This window comes from Mobula hypostoma, chromosome 1 (assembly GCF_963921235.1).
Source record: "Mobula hypostoma chromosome 1, sMobHyp1.1, whole genome shotgun sequence".
Lineage (NCBI taxonomy): Eukaryota > Metazoa > Chordata > Chondrichthyes > Myliobatiformes > Myliobatidae > Mobula > Mobula hypostoma.
The window spans coordinates 140,214,976-140,234,729 of NC_086097.1; the positions used below are offsets into that span (position 1 = coordinate 140,214,976).

The 19,754-nt window shown below is 42.2% G+C and overlaps 1 protein-coding gene across 2 annotated transcripts in view; it reads right to left on the reverse strand.

Annotated features, from left to right (window-relative positions):
- The window catches only part of bbs9 (Bardet-Biedl syndrome 9), a 389,410-nt gene that overhangs the window by 69,130 nt on the left and 300,526 nt on the right, over positions 1-19,754 (reverse strand). For both annotated transcript variants that reach the window (XM_063039451.1, XM_063039528.1), the window contains exon 22: positions 5,996-6,097. In XM_063039451.1, the coding sequence (XP_062895521.1) occupies positions 5,996-6,097 (102 nt within the window). The remainder of the gene's footprint in view (positions 1-5,995; positions 6,098-19,754) is intronic.

A 19,754-nucleotide genomic window follows, 5' to 3' on the forward strand; every position in this document is an offset into this window, starting at 1 on the left:
ACATCCTGACCTTGAAATCAGGCTCCAAGAACACTACAAGTTCTTTATGCAAATCCTGTTCTTTATTAGTGCTAGCTCCTCATCTGTGGAGGGACTCTTCATGATCTCAGCCAACAGCAGCATTAGATTTGATTACACTGCAATTCAATACTTCCCTGCCCATAATCATGTACCTTGATATCAGTTCTAAAACCCAGCGCCCTTAATCTGGAATATACTCCATGATTGGGAGAAATCTAAACACAAACATTATTGCAGGGCATCGCCTAATATGTAGTGACAGCAGGAACACTGGCTGCTATTCCTCCTCCACAGCCAAGAACACTGTGGGTGGCGGTCACTGCCTGGTACCCAGCATGCACTACTCTTTTGAGGTCTATCCACAGATTTTCAATGATGTTTAGGTCAGGGGACTGTGAGGGCCATGGCAAAACCTTCAGCTTGCGCCTCTTGAGGTAGTCCATTGAGGATTTTGAGGTGTGTTTAGGATCATTATCCTGTTGTAAGAAGCCATCCTCTTTTCACCTTTGGCTTTTTTACAGAGGGTGTGATGTTTGCTTCCAGAATTTGCTGGTATTTAATTGAATTCATCCTTCCCTCTACCAGTGAAATGTTTCCCGTGCCACTAGCTGCAACACAAGCCCAAAGCATGATCGATCCACCCCCGTGCTTAACAGTTGGAGAGGGGTGCTTTTCATGAAATTCTGCACCCTTTTTTCTCCAAACATACCTTTGCTCATTGCGCCCAAAAAGTTCTATTTTAACTTCATCAGTCCACAGGACTTGTTTCCAAAATGCATCAGGCTTGTTTAGATGTTACTTTGCAAACTTCTGACGCTGAATTTTGTGGTGAGGACGCAGGAAAGGTTTTCTTCTGATGACTCTTCCATGAAGGTCATATTTGTGCAGGTGTCGTTGCACAGTAGAACAGTGCACCACCACTCTAGAGTCTGCTAAATCTTCTGGAAGGTCTTTTGTAGTCAAACAGGGGTTTTGATTTGCCTTTCTAGCAATCCTATGAGCAGTTCTCTCAGAAAGCTTTCTTGGTCTTTCAGACCTCAACTTGACCTCCACCATTCCTGTTAACTGCCATTTCTTAATTACATTATGAACTGAGGAAACAGTTTCCTGAAAACGCTTTGCTATCTTCTTATAGCCTTCTCCTGCTTTGTGGGCACCATTTATTTTAATTTTCAGAGTGCTAAGCAGCTGCTCAGAGGAGCCCATGGCTGCTGATTGTTGGGACAAGGTTTGAGGAGTCAGGGTATTCATAAAACTTTGAAATTTGCATTACCTGGCCTTTTCTAACGATGATTGTGAACAAAACATAGCCCTAACAAGCTAATTAATGTCTGAAACCTTGGAAAAAGTTATCTGAGAGCTCAAATCTCTTGAGGTGCCCAAACTTCTTCTTCCTTTCCTTTTTTTCCCCACTCTAAAATTGTACAAAATAAAAATAATACACTAATCTTGCTTAAAATGTTGAAAAGAATGTTTCATCTTTAACTTTATGACTTTTGGAGATCAGTTCATCTCCTACTCACTTAACTATTCACAGTAACAGAAATACTTCTGCATGCCACGGTATTTAATGATACTGGTTTTTGGACATCTGGAGGACTGTTAAGCCAATTTTAAGGGAAACAGACTTGCAAATTATTTCAGGAAGCTTTTTTTTCCTAGCAGAGGGAATGTTGAATCAGATTTCTGCTGCCACCTTTCATTGTATCAAGTTGTTACATGACTGTGACATGCTCCTAAATCATGGCCATCAATGTCCAAGCAGCTTCAGGATCATTACTGTAATCGTGTGGATTCCCCACCTCCCTTGTGAAACAATACAGGCACCTTAAACTGGATTTTTGAGTAAAATGCATTCAGTGAGCAGAATTAATTTCAAAGGCCACAGCTGAAAAAGGTTTTAGTGTTTTTCTGTGTGGATTCCGTTTGAAACAGTGTTGCCTCATCAGGCACCAACTGAAGTGAAATATAAGTGGAATTAATATTGATACAGTAATCAATTCCCACGGAGAAGCACATACTTCAGTGGGACAAAAGGCCAAGGCTGCTGTGCTTCAAGGTCATGCTCTTAATTCCATTAAGCCAGTCCTGAAGCAATCCAGTGATAAAGAGCAATTACAGAAGCTCATTACTTGGAGCTAAGCCAGGCAAGCCAGCTGTTGGATTGCTCTGACACACTTATGTACACGTGTACACACAAAACGTGGGACATTGCAACCTTGGGGAAAGGAGTACAGTTACCATGGGGATAGGGTTACCCTGGGGACAGGTGTGTGTCTGATGCAGTTACTATGGCGATAATATGTTGGGGGGACATGGTTACTGTGGGGACAGGAATGTGTGGGACACTGTCATAGTCGGGACATGAGAACATGGGACACAGTTATTGTGGGGACACAAGCCTGTGTAATGTGGTTACCATGGGGACAGGGGGTGCTTGGGATATGGTTACTGGGGCTACAGGAGTGAGTGGGACATGGTTACTGTGGGGGTAGGTGTGTGTGGGTCATGGTTACCTTGGAGACAGGGATATATGGGACACCATTACCGTGGGGACAAGGAGTGTGGGATGTGACAGGCTATGTAGAATGTGGAACAGTATGAGGTCATCCATTTGGCAAAATGGCAGGTTAAATCCCAGGGGGACCTGGACATCCTTGTACTGGGATTACAAAAATCAATGTGCAGACTCAGCAAGTAATTAGGAAGGCAACTGGCACCAATGAGGAGTAGTCCTGTTTCAATTACATGGGGCCCTGATGAGACCACATCCAGAACACTGTGGAGGTTTCTGACCCTACAGTGGTTCCCCTAACTTTGCTGATATAACCTGCTTGTAATGACTGAACTGGTTACTCTTCTACTGGTATTTCGTACAGACCTACACTAAATTCCTTGCAGTGCTTCCTTGCACAGTACTGTTGCCACTGAACAAATTTCATGTCATACAATCAGCAATAGTAAACCTGATTCAGATTCTTTCACTTTTATATGCTCAAGTCAGCTTTCCCAATCAAAGGAAGGATGAACATAAGAGAGAGAGAATGTAGAGAAGGTTATTCAGATTGATTCCTGGGGTAGCTGGTTTGTCACATTAGGAAGAATTAAGCAGAGTTTAGCAGGAAAGTAAATTGAGAAGAAGAGATGGAGGTGACTTCAAAGGAGTAGAGCTAGGTAAGTGAATGAGCAGAGAAACGAAGTATAATATGTGAAATCACCCATTATGGTATGAAAAATTAAAAGAAGATTAATTAGGAATGATAACAAAATATTGCAGGTGATTCCTTGGGGAATTGAATACAAGAATTAGGGAGGATATGCTTCATTCATATAGGGTATTGTAGAGATTAGAACTGGAGTACTGTGCAGAGCATCTGCCTCCTGATTCATGGATGTTGGTACATTGAAAGCAATATAGTAAAAGTTTATTAGACTGATACCTGGAATAGATGGATGTCTTCTGGAGAAAGTCCGGATAGGCTTGATGTATTTGCTGATATTTAGCCGTGTGAGGGGGACTTTATAATAACACACATGATCTGGAGGGGAAGTGGTGTGTTCAAAAATTAGGTAGTCTATTTAATACAGAAATGAGACAACTTGTAAGTCTCTGGAACTCTGAAAGACCAGTGCAAGCAGAGTCTTTGATTACATTAATAGATGCGAGGGAGTGGTTGAGAATGTGGCTGAGGTTACAATCAAATCAGCTACTGATTCCTTTAAATGAGGAAGAGGTTTGAGTGGCCTATTCCTTCTCCTTACTTATATGTTCCTAATGTTGCCCAGTGACTCTTTGTGGGTCAATAGTTATAGCAATCTGCAGTGTGAGCAAAAACACCCAAGGCACTATCCACACAACCACATTTGTAACCAGTTCCTAGCCCAGAAGCAAGAATTTAGCCAAATGAAGTGCCATTTCAGCACTCATTCTATTAAAGTAGATTTAAATATACAAGTGCACTGCAAAAATGAAGAATGCAACCAATAATTTCTAACTGAGTGCATAATGCCAAAGGTGACTGTGAAATTGGGAGGAAGGTGTGTGAAGTTTTCTAGTGATGGACGTACAGCAAAGTACAACAGTGAACACAGCAGTGATTGGTTGATGAGGGTCACACTGCTGTGTTACTGAAAATTTTGTTGTTTTTCTCATTGCTAAGCTGTTAAACTACAGTCTGAACCTCACTAGCACTAATATTACCAGGCACCTGAACAAATCACACACCTGGCACTTCAGTAAAAAGCTTCAGGAAATTATAGGCAGGTAAGGGTTAAAGTGCCTCTCACGTGGTTGTTAGAGTGAAGACAGCCCATGCGGTCAGACATTGGATGGGATTGAAGGACATTCATGTCAGATTTTTGAAGAACACACTGGACAATCTGTTTATAATCGCATCTTCCAAATAGCTGTTCTTGTGCCTGGAAGTGAGGTGTACAACATTCTCACCAAGTGTCAGCAGAGCAAGCATCTCTGTAGAAATAACTTAAATGGATCAGCTGAGCCAATAATGTGACATGAATGTCAGCTTCCTTCATGGAAGTTTTACATCAACGATAGATTCCTTGTTTCAAATAAATAACCTTTGTATGATTAACAAGGTCTGTTCTAAGTGAGGTAACTCAGTAAATCACCACTCACTGCACACACACCCATTCTCCCCAGCCCCATTTTATTACTGTTGTTACAGCTCAGGGTCTAAGATACAATCAAACAATGTGGAGAACACTTTAAGCCTTAATGTGACTTTGCAACCAAAATTATTTCAATAATGAGATTTGCACAAAGGATCTTTAGGACCTGCCCTGTGATAATTCAAACACTGTTAATTTTCACCCTACAAAGGAGTAGCTGTTGGATTCTGGATATTATAATCCAGAGGGATGTCAAACTGATCTTGATGCTCATAATGATGCTGTGCATTTTATGTGACACATTTTTTTTAACCTGATGCTCCCATCTAATTAAGTTTGAAAATGATGGTTGAACCACGTTTTACAACAAGGGTGAGGAATTTGCCAATAGGTGCCTGAAATCCAAACTAAAAATAAACCTCCTGATGCATTTACTGTATTAACACACGGACAAAGGACTTTATTGACATCCAACTGTGCTTCCGTAAGCCAGCTAGTTACTATCCCAGTTACAACCCAGTTATTAATTTCAACATGGTGTGACTCGATAAAAATGAGGATAATTTATGTCAATGTCAGAAACTTAAACAATGCACTTTTTAAAAAAGTCAGTATAAAAAGAGGTGCAAATATGTCAAGCTGACAACAATATAAAGGATATGGTTTATACTGTATGTGAACTGAGATTCTGATATGAACACCATCTACTCAAAGCTAACAGTTCATTGAATTAAAACCATCATGAAACTAGACTCACATTATTTTTCAGCTATCAAGAGAAACACGAGTTCAGTGGAATAACTAAATATTGGCTGCCTGCAGAATTTAAGTAAACATCTGATATCAGAGTCTTTGATCAGGTCAAACAATTAATTTCAGTTTCCTGATCAAACTAAACCAGAATCCTTCAGTTCCATTCTTAAAAAAGAGCTTACAATAGATAAAGATTTCCACAAATAGAAGTTTATGAATTAGACAACTAGGAGCTGAACAACAATCTCTATTGTCCAGAAGATGAAACCTTCTACTGTGGAACAGCTGCTTGGTCCTGGTACACAGCAGTGAGACTGCTCCACAACAGAGGAAGAAAACCCATTGTTTCCCTTTATCAACAACTGATTGGTGCTGTGGCCTGTACCAGTCACTCCAGACACCCTTAGCATGCCTTCACAGTACTTGCCAATCTCAGAGGAATCCCCTATCCAGGTCTCACTCATTTGCCTCAGCTAAGTACTCCACAGCAGAATTCCAGGATAATAATCAAAAGGCAGTAGTCCAAAGTCATTATGAAGATGCAATACTGCTAAGTTCTGTAAGAACATACATATGATCTCCCACCTACCAGTTTCTGACTTCCTTACATGTGCGGGATTCTGGGATGTTCCTGAAGGAGAATGGTCTGCTGTTCTCTCCTCCAGCTCGGATTCTGGGATTGTTTGAAAGCCTGAATTGCAAACAGATAACCATGGTTATTGACCTGGGAGAAATCTATCAAAAGCAAAATGCAGCGTATACCAAAAAAAAAACAAAGTGCTCGAAGTACCCATCGGTGAATCGGAAATGGAGTTTACATTTCAGGTTGGTCGCCTCCTAACAGAACAGGGGGAAGTTAGTGAGAAAACATAGCCTGTAATAGAAATGGAAAGATTGCAGCACACATGAAACAAGATCACTTAGAATGATGACACTCCAGAAGATTCTGTTAATGAGAATAAACTGAACCAGCAATCAATAACGTACTTCCATAGGTAATATTTTAAATGTTACCTCAGCTACTTGGCATTGTGAACATGTATGTGAAGGAAACAGTTAACTTTGTATATACTACTGCTTGGAACTTGTAAGCAGGGATACGCAGAACTCAGAATTCACGGTCTTCATAAGTATGCTCTGGAACTTGGGAGACAGCAAAGTGGAGATTTTAGATCTGCTATAAATGAGTACATCCTCATGTACATATAGATGAGCCCAATTACAGTACAGAGTCTGTGAGTCACTGGAAACCATCAGAAAGAACACGAGGAAAAGTTGTTCCCATATTTAAACAGGAGATTCAACCACACCTAAACAAAATCAATGTGATCTTCAAATATCCACCAAATCCAATGCACGTTACGCGAGACATTACTGTCCCCTCCCAGTCCAACATCCCCAGCACTGAGACTCTAATGACCATCTGTCAGCCTGTTGGACAGGCCACGACATTTGCATATCCGACACCAGATTCCCAGGTAGACATCTGCATATCTACCAGATTCCCAGGTAGACATCCCTTTCCGGGCTTTCTGCCAGCGGAGTTCAGTAGATTGTCAGAGGTGAAAAGGTGTACAGAGAATAGAATTCAAAGTTGTTCTCAAAACCCTCTTAAGAAATGCACATCCGACCTGACAACTTGTACTCCCTGGTCCATAATCACTCAGAAGAGGAGCATTACCCAGGATTGCATTGGGAATCTTGATTGCCTGCATCAGGAGCACACACAAATGCAGCAGAAACAGTGGAAGGAATGTACCACCTCACAAACTACACCACCATTCCTTCCAACATCACTGTTCCATCTATGGAAGAACCTGCAGTCCCAAAATTGGACTCATCAGTACGTCAAAACCAATACAACTGTACTTTATTGTCACCAAACAATTGATACTAGAACGTACAATTATCACAGTGATATTTGATTCTGTGCTTCGCGCTCCCTGGAGTACAAATCGATAGTAAATAGTAAAAATTTAAATTAGAAATCATAAATAGAAAATAGAAAATAGAAAATAGAAAATAGAAAAGGGAAAGTAATGTAGTGCACAAAAAACCGAGAGGCAGGTCCGGATATTTGGAGGGTACGGCCCAGATCCGGGTCAGGATCCGTTCAGCGGTCTTATCACATTTGGAAAGAAACTGTTCCCAAATCTGGCCGTACGAGTCTTCAAGCTCCTGAGCCTTCTCCCGGAGAGAAGAGGGACGAAAAGTGTGTTGGTTGGGTAGGTCGTGTCCTTGATTATCCTGGCAGCCCTGCTCCAACAGTGTGCGGTGTAAAGTCAGTCCAAGGACGGAAGATTGGTTTGTGTGATGTGCTGGGCTGTGTTCACGATCTTCTGCAGCTTCTTCCGGTCTTGGATAGGACAACTTCCAGTCCAGGTTGTGATGCACCCTAGAAGAATGCTTTCTACAGTGCATCTATAAAAATTAGTGAGGGTTTTAGAGGACAGGCCAAATTTCTTTAGTTTTCTCAGGAAGTAAAAGCACTGGTGGACCTTCTTGGCAGTGGACTCTGCTTGGTTGGACCAAGTCAGGTCATTTGTGATATTAACCCCCGAGGAACTTAAAGCTTTTGACCTGTTCCACTTGCGCATCACCGATGTAAATAGAGTCGTGTGGTCCGCTAGTCCTTCTGAAGTCAACAAACAATTCCTTCGTCTTGCTGACGTTGAGGGCTAGGTTATAGTCTTCGCACCATGCCACCAGGTTCTTAATTTCCTCTCTGTACTCAAACTCATCATTACCCGAGAACTGGAGCGGAAGCAAGTTATTTGCAGTCACAAGATACTTATAGTAAACTGATGAAACTTCAGGTCCTCTCCAGGTTACTGACAACTTTCACTTCTGTGAGTCTTTTGTAACCTGAGTGGTTTGCCAGTCACAGCATAGCCACTAACTGAGCTCCCACTCGACAGAAACTGCTGCAACTTCACAGCAGCTGGCAAATCCATCCTGCTAGTCTCCCAAAAGTTCACTCAATTGTATGGCCTGTGTATAGGCTAGGCATTTGGAGACTGAAATGTACTGGAAAAACAAAATGGAAACATGGCTACATGACAATCTAGTAAATAACAACTGTCATTAGTGGGGCCAAGACATGCTCTCATCTACCAACCTCTCAGTCGAGAAGAATGCACATAGGACTCCATCCCTAACAGAATGGTAACAGAAAATTGTAGTGAAATTAAGCAGTAGCTCACCATAATTTTCTCAAAGTTCAAAGTAAATTTATTACCAAAGTACGTATCTGTTACCATATACAACACTGAGATTCTTTTACTCACGGGCATACACAGTAGGTCCAAGAAACACAATAGAATCAATGAAAGACCACACCCAACAGGACAGACAAACAACTAATGTGGAACGGACAACAAATTGTGCAGATATGGAAGAAAAATCATAATAACAATAATAAATAAGTAATAAATATCAAGAGGATGAGATGAAGAGTCCTCTCATGTTGATGAAGTTGTGGGAACAGTTCAGTGATGGGCAAGTGAAGTTGAATGAAGTTAGCCCCTTTGGTGTGAAAGCCTGATGTTGAGGGGTAATCACTGTTCCTGAACCTGGTGGTGTGTGTCCTGAATCTCCTGTACCTTCTTGGTGGCAGCAGTGAGAAGACATCATGGCCTGGATGGTGGGGGTCCTTAATGATCAATACTGTTTTCCTGTGACAGCACTCTGTGTAGATGTGCTCAAAGGAGGGGAGGGCTGATGGACTGGGCCATATCCACTACTTCTTGTACGATTTTCCATACAGGGGAGTTGGTGTTTCCATTCCAGGCCAGGATGAAAGAAGTCAGTATACTCTCCACCACACATCTATAGAAGTTTGTTAAGTTTTAGATGTCATGTCGAAAAGTCGAAAATTCGCAAACTTCTAAGGAAATCGAGGTGTTGCTCTGCTTTCTTCATAATTGCACTTGTGTGATAGGCAGGTCCTCTGCAACTTAAAGTTATTGACCCTCTCTTCCTCTGATTCCCCCATGAGGACTGGCTCATGGGCTTCCAGTTTCCTCCTCCTGAAGTCAAGAATCAGCTCTTTGGTGGTAGTGACACCCATAGTGGCAGCTACATAAGGAAATAGCAGATGGGCTGCAGCACAACTGAGGAAACACTTTGGAACAATCTTTCAGCACATGATTTTTTGAGGGGATATTTGGCCAAGATAGAATGGTTTACATTGAGGCAGGTGCAGATGGCATGAGGGAGCGGGAGGACCTGAGGTTTTGGATATAATATCAAAACCTTACCAAACCCAAACCCACCCGTCTAAACACAGGCCTGCCCAAACTAAAGCAGACCCTGCCAGGTCTGAAATGAGTAGCCAGTCTCCAGCCAAGACAGTTTTGAGCTTTTAACACAGGAAAAGAAAGAAGGCAGTAGCAGTAGCAAAGAGTGAAGCTATGGAGAAAGTTTAAAATGAACACAGAAGCTACTTGTGAATAGCTGGGATAAGAGCCAAGAGTGTTGAGCTGTATCAAATATGAATCATTACATTCTGAGTTAGTTTATAGAACTCTAGGTTTGATAATGAGCATGAAAGCCTTGAGATGATTAAAAAAAGCAAACTCTCAGAAGTTTGAGAGAATGTCAATGTAAGTAAGTAGTGCCTTGGTGCAGTAATCTCAAATTCAGGCTAGAGATTTGAGGCTCAAAAGTCAACAGAAATAGGTGACTTCTTTAGGGGATGGTGGATATGTGGGGCTCTGCACAAAGAGGTAGCTGTTTGTGGAGGTGGCCAGGAAAGTAGGCGTAAAATGAATAAGGAGCTATGAGGAAGGGTGACTGAGCCCAGAGAACAAAGCTTTTGGCAAGGGTCAAATACACTGTGTTTGCTCTTGTATCGGGTGAGAGAAGACCAATTCAGTTAGAAATGAGTACAGCATTGGAAGGTGATCTCATTAACTAGTACAAGTCAACATTAAGTTTAGAAGTAATACCACTAAAGGGTACCATGTAGATCAGGAAAAACAGCAAGCAAAAACGAAGCCCTAGGCTTGCTGGAGGTAGTGAAGCAGGAATGGTGGGAAAGAACACTACAAAAGCCCCAAATACTCAGCACACAAAGAGGAATGGGCCATATGGGACAGACCCAGGTGGTGGACAATGGGGGGTGCAGTTAGAAGATAAGAACCGATACTGTGAGCGAGAATAGTGGCGACTGTGGCAAGTTCTGGACATTGACAATGGAGACTACTGTTTACCAGCTCTATCAGGAGGTGGAATAATTCCAAACAAGGGCAGCAGCAGTGACACAAAACTGCAACCTGTGGACATGTTTTGAGGCCTACAGGTTTCATTTATCATTAATTGTGAAATTTTCAGGGTATGGTAAAGAACAGTTCAATTGGAATGATGGTATGTGGAAATATTCAGACTGAATTATATCAGCTTCCCAAAGCATACCAAAGGAAGTATCACAATCTCTTCCAAAAGAGCAATGCTATAATCAGAGAAGATAAATCTCCCTTTAGCACTTTCTAAATCAGCACTGCTGCTACATGTGTTTGTGAACTGCAATGACTGGGAGTCTAGAGTTCCGACTATAACAAAACCCACATCACACTGAAGTTTCTAATTAACACTCCTTGCATGTTATGGAATCATATTTTCTGAGGTACCTCTGAGCATTTAGGGGATAGTGTATAGCTCTCTTTGCTGACAGAATGTGAATTAGCAAGAACGGCTTGCAGGAGATGGTGTGAAGGAGCATTCCAAATTAATGTTGGGGTACAACAACATGCTCTTTTGTTAAGTATTTTTAAAAGAAAATGATTCAAGTAGTAAATGGTTTAGGGAGTGATAACTGAAAGCAAAACTTAAAAATAATAAATCTTAGAAAATCATCAACAGAAGAGTGAAAATTCATAACACGAGCGACAGGATCTGAAAATCACCTTTCTTGTAGAATCTATTGTTAAAATACGAAGTAAAAGCAGATCCTGTGTGCACTGATTCTTCAGTTTGCAACTAAAAATCATTTTTCTTATTTTATGCACTTAAGGGTCACTACAACCGGTAGAGGCTGAGTCTTGCCTGAATCTGGTCATTCTGTGGACCACCGGAGAAAAGGGGAGTGTCTAAAAAGGCTTTCATCAGATGCTGAATCAAATATCCCCCTCCCTCTGGAGACTGGAACAAAGCCAGAGAAAGCAGATTTTCCAGATGTGAGCTAATAAACACTGTTAAAGAAGAGACAGTTTGCCCACTATTCTATTCTGGCATGCACAGATGCCCTGATCTTAAGCTGTGTAACCTAGGTTATTGATTCTGGGTTGTACAACACTGTTGAGCTGGTCATTCCATACAAGAAAGTTAACTTCAGCAAGTGAACGTGGATGAGATATTTTTAAAAAATAGACAAAAATTAAGAAAAATATTTAATATTTTCCTGAATTAAATAACGGATATTAGATTTTATATTGCTTATTTTTTTCTGTGTCCTTGACTTAATGAGATGTACATAGCATTGAAGTAAATGGAGTTTCGAGGGTATTGTTACAAAACTTTATAAAGAGTGGTATTAAGGGCTGGCAAATTAATTTTCCTACTTCAAGACAGAACTTAAGACACATGAAATAAATACTAAGAGTAATAAAAGCAAATGAGTACTGAAATGCAATGTAAAATATTTAGATGAATGAAACTGTATTCTGTCTGGAATTGTTATCCATGGTCATGCCTGGTTATGAGGACAATTAAACATCCCTTTATTGTGCATAGGTAAAATACTACAGTTACAATGGAAAACAATGTGTGCAATAAAAGGCAGTTGAAACTAGTGAAATAGTCCATTATTCATAGTAAATAGTGGGGAAAGACAGAAATATTACTGATCCTAGGCGTGTTCTGAAACCAAGTTCCAAATGCAATCTGAACATGAACGAGTAAAAAATAGAAACAATTCAGCCTTCATGAGTGTGCTGTCACTCATTAAGATCTTTGACCTCAGTCCCTGCGCTGAAGTGCTTTGAGTAATAGGTCATGTCTGGAATTTAACTCTTGCCTGAGCAAGGACTTTGATCCACTGCAATTTGCTTAGCACTGCCATAGAACCTACAGTGGACAGAGACTCGCTGGCTCTCACCGACCTTGGATCACTTGGATAGCAGCAATACCGACGACAAGAAACTGAAGCAGGAGGTCACGGTGTCAAAAGTAGTGTCACGTTGTACTGAGGAAATGGATGAGGTCCTCCGTGACTGCTTTGAATCGGTGGACTGGTTAGTATTCAAGGACTCGGCAGCTAACCTCGATGAGTATGCCTCAGCTGTCACGGACTTTATTTGGAAATGCACGGAGGACTGTGCGTCTCGCAAGACGATGCAGGTACTCCCTAACCAGAAGCTTTGGATGAACTATCAGGTCAAGTCCCTCTTAAAGGCTAGAGCTGCAGCTTTTAGGTCCGGGGATACCAGTCGCTACACGGAATCAAGGCATGAACTCCGGAAAGCCATTAAGGACGTCAAGAGGCAATATCGAGCCAAGTTGGAAACCCAGGCTAACCAGAGGGATGCCAGTAGCCTATAGCAGGGTCTAAATGAGATCACTGGGCTCAAAGAAAAGGCTGGGAATATCAATAACTGTGGCACTTCTCTTCCTGACGAACTTAACGTATTCTACACAAGATTCGAACAGAAGAGGAGGGTCCTGCTCCCTCCGGATGAACTGGACCTGGTGGCATCGAGATTCATCGTCACCTAGCAGGACGTTAGAAGAGCCTTCCTGAAGATAAATCCAAGGAAGGCGACGGGCCCAGATGGCGGCCCGGGACGGGTTCTCCGGGCCTGTGCAAGCGAGCTAGCTGGAGTGTTTGCTGATATCTTCAACTGCTCCTTGCTTCAGTCTAAGATCCCTCGTGTTTTAAGAAGGCAACAATAATCCCAGTGCCGAAGAAGAGCAAGGTAGCATGCCTGAATGACTATCGACCTGTGGCTCTGACTTCAATTGCTATGAAGTGCTTCAAGAGATTGGTTATGGCACACATCAACCACAGCCCAGCGGACAACATCGAAGCTTTGCAATTCGCCTACTGGAGCAACAGGTCAACGGCAGATACCATCTCTCTGGCCCTACATTCCTCCTTAGAACATCTGGAGAATAAAGACACATACATAAGGCTCCTTTTCATTTACTACAGCTCTGCCTTTAACACCATCATTCCAAATAAATTGATTCCTAAGCTCCGGAACCTGGGCCTCAGCACTCAGATCTGCAGCTGGATCTTCAACTTCCTCATAGACAGGACCCAGGCTGTAAAAATAGGGGACAAGCTCTCCTCTACAATCACTCTGAGCACTGGTGCCCCACAAGGCTATGTACTCACCTCCCTGCTGTACTTACTGTACACCCATGATTGTGTAGCCAAGTTTCCATCAGACTCAATATATAAGTTTGCTGATGACACAACAATTGTAGGCCGTATCTCGGGTAATGATGAGTTTGAGTACAGAGAGGAAATTAAGAACCTGGTGGCATGGTGCGAAGACAATAACCTATCCCTCAGCATCAGCAAGACGAAGTAACTGGTTGTTGACTTCAGAAGGAGTAGCGGACCGCACGACCCAATTTACATCAGTGGTGCGCAAGTGGAACAGGTCAAAAGCTTTAAGTTTCTCGGGGTCAATATCACAAATGACCTGACTTGGTCCAACCAAGCAGAGTTCACCGCCAAGAAGGCCCACCAGAGCCTTTACTTCCTGAGAAAACTAAAGAAATTTGGCCCATCCCCTAAAACTCTCACTAATTTTTATAGATGCACCATAGAAAGCATTCTTCTCGGGTGCATCGCAACCTGGTATGGAAGTTGTCCTGTCCAAGACCGAAAGAAGCTGCAGAAGATCGTGAGCACGCGCAGCACATCACACAAACCCATCTTCCATCCTTGGACTCACTTTACACCGCACGCTGTTGGAGCTGTGCTGCCAGGATAATCAAGGACACGACCCACCCAGCCAACACACTTTTCGTCCCGCTTCCCTCTGGGAGAAGGCTCAGGAGCTTGAAGACTCGTACGGCCAGATTTGGGAACAGCTTCTTTCCAACAGTGATAAGACTGCTGTACGGATCCTAATCTGGATCTGGCCATGCCCTCCAAATATATGGACCTGCCTCTTGGTTTTTTTTTTGCACTACCTTACTTTCCATTTTTCTATTTTCTATTTATGATTTATAATTTAAATTTTTAATATTTACTAATTTTTAATATTGTTAATATTTAATATTTGTAATCCAGGGAGTGGGAAGCACAGAATCAAATATTGCTGTGATGATTGTATGTTCTAGTATCAATTGTTTGGCGACAATAAAGTATAAAGCTGCTGTTTTTTGATTACAGCTTGAACACCATCATTCCCTCAGTACTAACTAACAAGCTTCAGAACCTTGGATTCTGAATCTCCCTCTGCAACTGGATCCTTGACTTCCTCATTGGGAGACCACAGTTAAAATGTGGATCACAATAACACTCTCCTCTTCGCGGACAACCAATGGAGTTGCAGCTCAAAGTGCATTCTTAGCCCACTGCTCTATTCTCTCTACACTCACGACTGTGTGGCTAGCCACAGCTCAAACAGTTACTGATGACACCACTATTGTTGGTAGGACCTCAGGTGGTGACAAGGAGGCACATATGAGTGAGAGAGAGTGGCTGATTTAGTTGTATTGCAACACCAACTGTGCACTCGAACCCAGTAAGACCAAGGAATTGCTGGACTTCATGAAGGGGAAATTGGGAGAACACACACCAGTCCTCATTGAGGGGTCAATGGGGGAAAGGGTGAGAAGTTTCGGGTTCCTGGATGTCAACATCTCAGAGGTTCTGTCCTGGGGCCAATATATTGATGCAATCATGAAGAAGGCATGCTAACAGCTATACTACATTAGGACTTTGAGGAGATTTGGTATGTCACCAAAGACTAGTAAATTGCTACACATGTACCATTCAGAGCATTCTGACTGGTTGCATGACAGCCTGGCATGGAGGCTCCAGTGCACAGGAGCAATAGAAGCTGCAGAGGGTTGTAGACTCTGTGAGATCCATCATGGCTACAAGCCCCCACACCATTGAGGGTATCTTCAAAAGGAGGTATCTCAAGAACAGATCATGCACCATTAAGGACACTGACTGCTCAGGACATGCCTTCTCCTTACCACCATCAGAGAGGAGGTACAGGAGCCTGAAGACCTACACTCAAAAGTTTTAAGAACAGGTTCTTCCCCTTTGCCATCAGATTTCTGAACAACCCATGAACTCTACCTCACTATTCCTCTTTTGCACTATTTATTTATTATGGTAACTTATAGTAATTTCTAATGTCTTGCAGTGTACACTGCCACAAAACTACAAATTCTGATTTCCTTACAAACCGCCAGCAGTACGAATTCCAAAGGTTCGTTTGCCCATGGTAAAACTCCCCTGTTCCCTGACCTCAATAGCTGACCTTTGATTATGAGATTTTGACCACCAGGTTTAGATTCCCCAAACAGCACACATTCAATTCTGCATCTTCCCTACTGAACCCTGAGACCCTTTTGTATATTTTGGGGAGATCACCCATCATTTTCTCAACTCAAAGGAGTATAACTCCAGCATTCTTAACCACTCCTCATCAGGTTGAACTTGCAATCCAGGAACTAATCTGGAGAACTGTCACTACTCTCTGTCTCACCCTGTCCTTCTCCACTTCCTCCAACCCTCCCAACCCCCCTTCATCTCCACCCCTTCCTCCAAACACTCCCCAACCATCCTGCCCCACCAGACCTCGACATTAAAAAAAAATTGATTTTTCTGAGCAGATGGATGACCTCATGTTTTCCAACATTATATTCCACCTGTCTTGTCCTTGGACAATTGGAGATATAACTCCAGCCACACACCCAAACTATGTGACCTTCCATTGGTTGAGGTTGACCATGGATGTTACATCCTGGTCATCTACGTTGCTGGTGCAGCACTGCCTGCAGCTGATGAAACCAATGAGAGAGTGGCAGTCTCTATTGCAAAGGTTGCATCTATAAGTGATCTCAGCTCTGCTGGATGCAGCGTTCCTTTCCGTGGGCCCATTTGCCTTCTATAGCTTTCAGGAATTTTTCCTCACCTGACTTAAAATGTTGTTTCAGAGTATTTCTCCAACTAATGCAGTTGGCTACAAACTCCTCCCAGGACTCAGTGTTGATGTTCAGCGCCTTCAAATCCCGCTCGCAGACATTTTTGTAGTGTAGTTGCAGGCGCTCAGTGTTCTCTTGCCTGAAGCCAGCTCACCGTGCCAGATGTCTTTTGGGATGCAGCCATCCTGCATATGGTAGACATGGCCCAGCCAGCAGGGTTTTCACCCAAACCACTGAGAGAAATGATGAGCCATTGGGGTTTCAGGAGTAATCCTTGTGGCATTCCATTGAACTCACCAGTCTAATCCAAAAATTATACTTACCCTACAGTTCTCTGCCATTAGCCAATTTTCAATCCATGCCAAAATACCCCAATATCAGGTGCTCTCAGTTTGTTCACAAGGTTTCTTAAAGTGTAAATACATGAAAATATGAATAAGGAGTGGAAACAGACACTCACCCTTCACAATTACCCAGCTTTAAACCAGATCATGGCTGATATGGTAGTAGCTTCCAAACCACAAACTATCTGCAGTAACCTTTCACCTTCTGTTTATCAGGAACCTACAGCTACCTTAAAAGTACTCAGAGTCTGTTTCTTCTCCTCTATAAGGAAGACAGTTCCAAAGATTCACTTTCCTCTGAAATAAAATAAATCACTTCATTTCTGTAAATGAGTAATCCTTTGAACAGTGAGCCCTGGTTCTAGATTTTCCCTACAAAGGAAACATCCCCCTTCACATTCACCCTGCCAAGACCCCTCAGGATCTTATATGTTTTATTCAAGTCCATTGTCACTCATCTCAAATCCAGCAAATACAAGCCTGGCCTGTCAAACCTCTCATCAGTCAACCCACCTGGTCTTGGTATTACAATAGGAAATCTTCTCTGAACTATTTCCAATACACAAACATCCTTCCTTATTCAAAGAGACCATTTCTGTACAAAGTACTCCAGATATGGTCTCACCACTGCTCTGGATAACCATATCCTTACCTTCCTACTGTTGTATCTAATTCCCCCAACAATAAAAATTTGCAATGGTTACCATTCCTAATTGCTATGTCCCTATATACGAGCATTTAGAAAATCAGGCACTTGAATACTCGAACCCTCTGTATTTCACAGCTCAGCAATTACGCACTAATTATTTTCTGGTCAAAATAGATAATTTTCCTAGGGCAGGTATAGTGGCATTTGTCCAATTCATGATATTGTACTTCACAAAGACATGGCAATCCCAGGTAAAGTTGCATCATATCCACAGCTCAGAGGAAGATCAGAATCTAAAGTGAAGCATTTAGATATAATAGAGCTGGCACAAAGTCAGAAACAGCTGTCCTGTGGAAAATATTAATATCTGTACATTCCATGTAGCTGAGGTATGAACAAAATTCAGAAAGTACTCATGGAGGGTGTGATTATTAGAAGAACATAATTATCGTAAAGGCAACAACACACACCTAGTGGCTGAAATGACTGTGTAGGCAGCTTCATGTTAATTCTTGTGGTTTATCACAACCATTAGAATGGACTAACATATAATAACACAGTCTCAGAGCACTTACTATCTGATGAAAAATTGTACTGCAGCCAAAACCCCAGTTAAATAAACTATCTCAGTGAAGCATCTGCACATGGGAATGCTCACCTGCATTTATTACACCAGGGAGAGGCCTCACATTTAAGGCATTATCAAATCTTTTGTCTTCATGGGTATTGCTGGTTCAGTTGCACCTTCTCACAGTAACTGTTATTTTAGATTTCTAGCTCTGACAGTTTGTTTTTCCTTTTGAAACCTGGCAATGCTCGTTGGTCCTGCTGAGGGATTGTTTTTTCATATGTTTCTTCATATGAGCGGCTGGAAGTCTGAAATAAAAGCAAAAAGTCTGGAAGCACTCAGTAAATCAGACAGCATCTGTGGAAAGAGAAATGAGTTAACAAAATAGGTCAACGATCTTTAATTCTGATGAAGTATCCTTAACCTGAAATGTTAACTCTTACTCTCTTTCTGAAGATGCTGTCTGACCTAATGAGGGTTTTCTGCATTTTCTGTTTCATTTCAAAAACCCTACAGACTTAGAAAATGTGGCATTGCAACTCCTGGGCTGATGGGGAGGTGCAGGGTTCAGCAGTCTTGTATTTGGTGTCTACTGCCAGGGAGGAAAGTATGCACACTACTCACTCTTTACTGTAAACCCAATCGAGCAGATGGGAAGACACAGCCAGTAGCATCTATGTACAGCAGTGCTTGCTGAATCTATCCTGGCACCAGAGCTTCCATCTGGCTCTTTGACAAGTCAGCCCAGTATAGAACTTGCAGGAGATCACCCTGGTGGTGGTGTCCTGAACCGTAGTGGTGATCGTGGGTTGGAATATCAAAGGATGGAGCTTCCACCACCCTGCCCCATTCCACACTGGATTGAAAAGGTCGTTGTAGAGAAATATAGCTTGGAAGTAGGCAATTCAGCCCACCATATTCATGCCAACCAGTGGGCACCCATCCACCTTAATCCCAATTTTCAGCACTTGGCCTGTAGATATCTAGACACTTCTTAAGTGCTATTAGTGCTCCCCACTCATTGGGTGAAAAATTTCTCCCTCAGATACCCTCTGAATCTCTAACCCTTTACCCGAAATCGATGTCCTCTAGTTTTATTCACATTTGAAGGGGAAAAGATTCCTATAGACTACCCTTCCATTTTATATACTCCAATCATGTTCCCTCTTAACCTCCTCTGCTCCAGGGAGAGCAAAGCCTCTCCAGTTTATCCTCATAATTAAATCACTTCACCCCATGCAACATCATGGTGACTCTCTTCCACACCTTTTGCAGCTCTATCACAACTTTCTTACAGCGTAATGACTCTACCATTTATGGTGTACAGTATGTCCCAGCCTCATTAGTACTTCCAAAATGCTTTACCTCACATTTACTGGATTAAACTCTATTTGCCATTTCACAAACATCGATATCACCCTGTAGCTGCAAACCACCCTCCACACTGTCAACAACTCTACCAATCTGTGTGATCTTCCTCCTACATTCACATCCAAGTAATCCACACATTACAAACAGGAAGGGTCCCGGCACCAAGAAACACCAATAGTTACAGGGATCCAACCACAAAAATAGCTCTCTTCCATCAATCACCCAGTCTCCTATTACCAAGCCAGTTTTGGACCTAATCTGCTTTGGATCGCATGCACCCTATCCTTTTGGACCAATA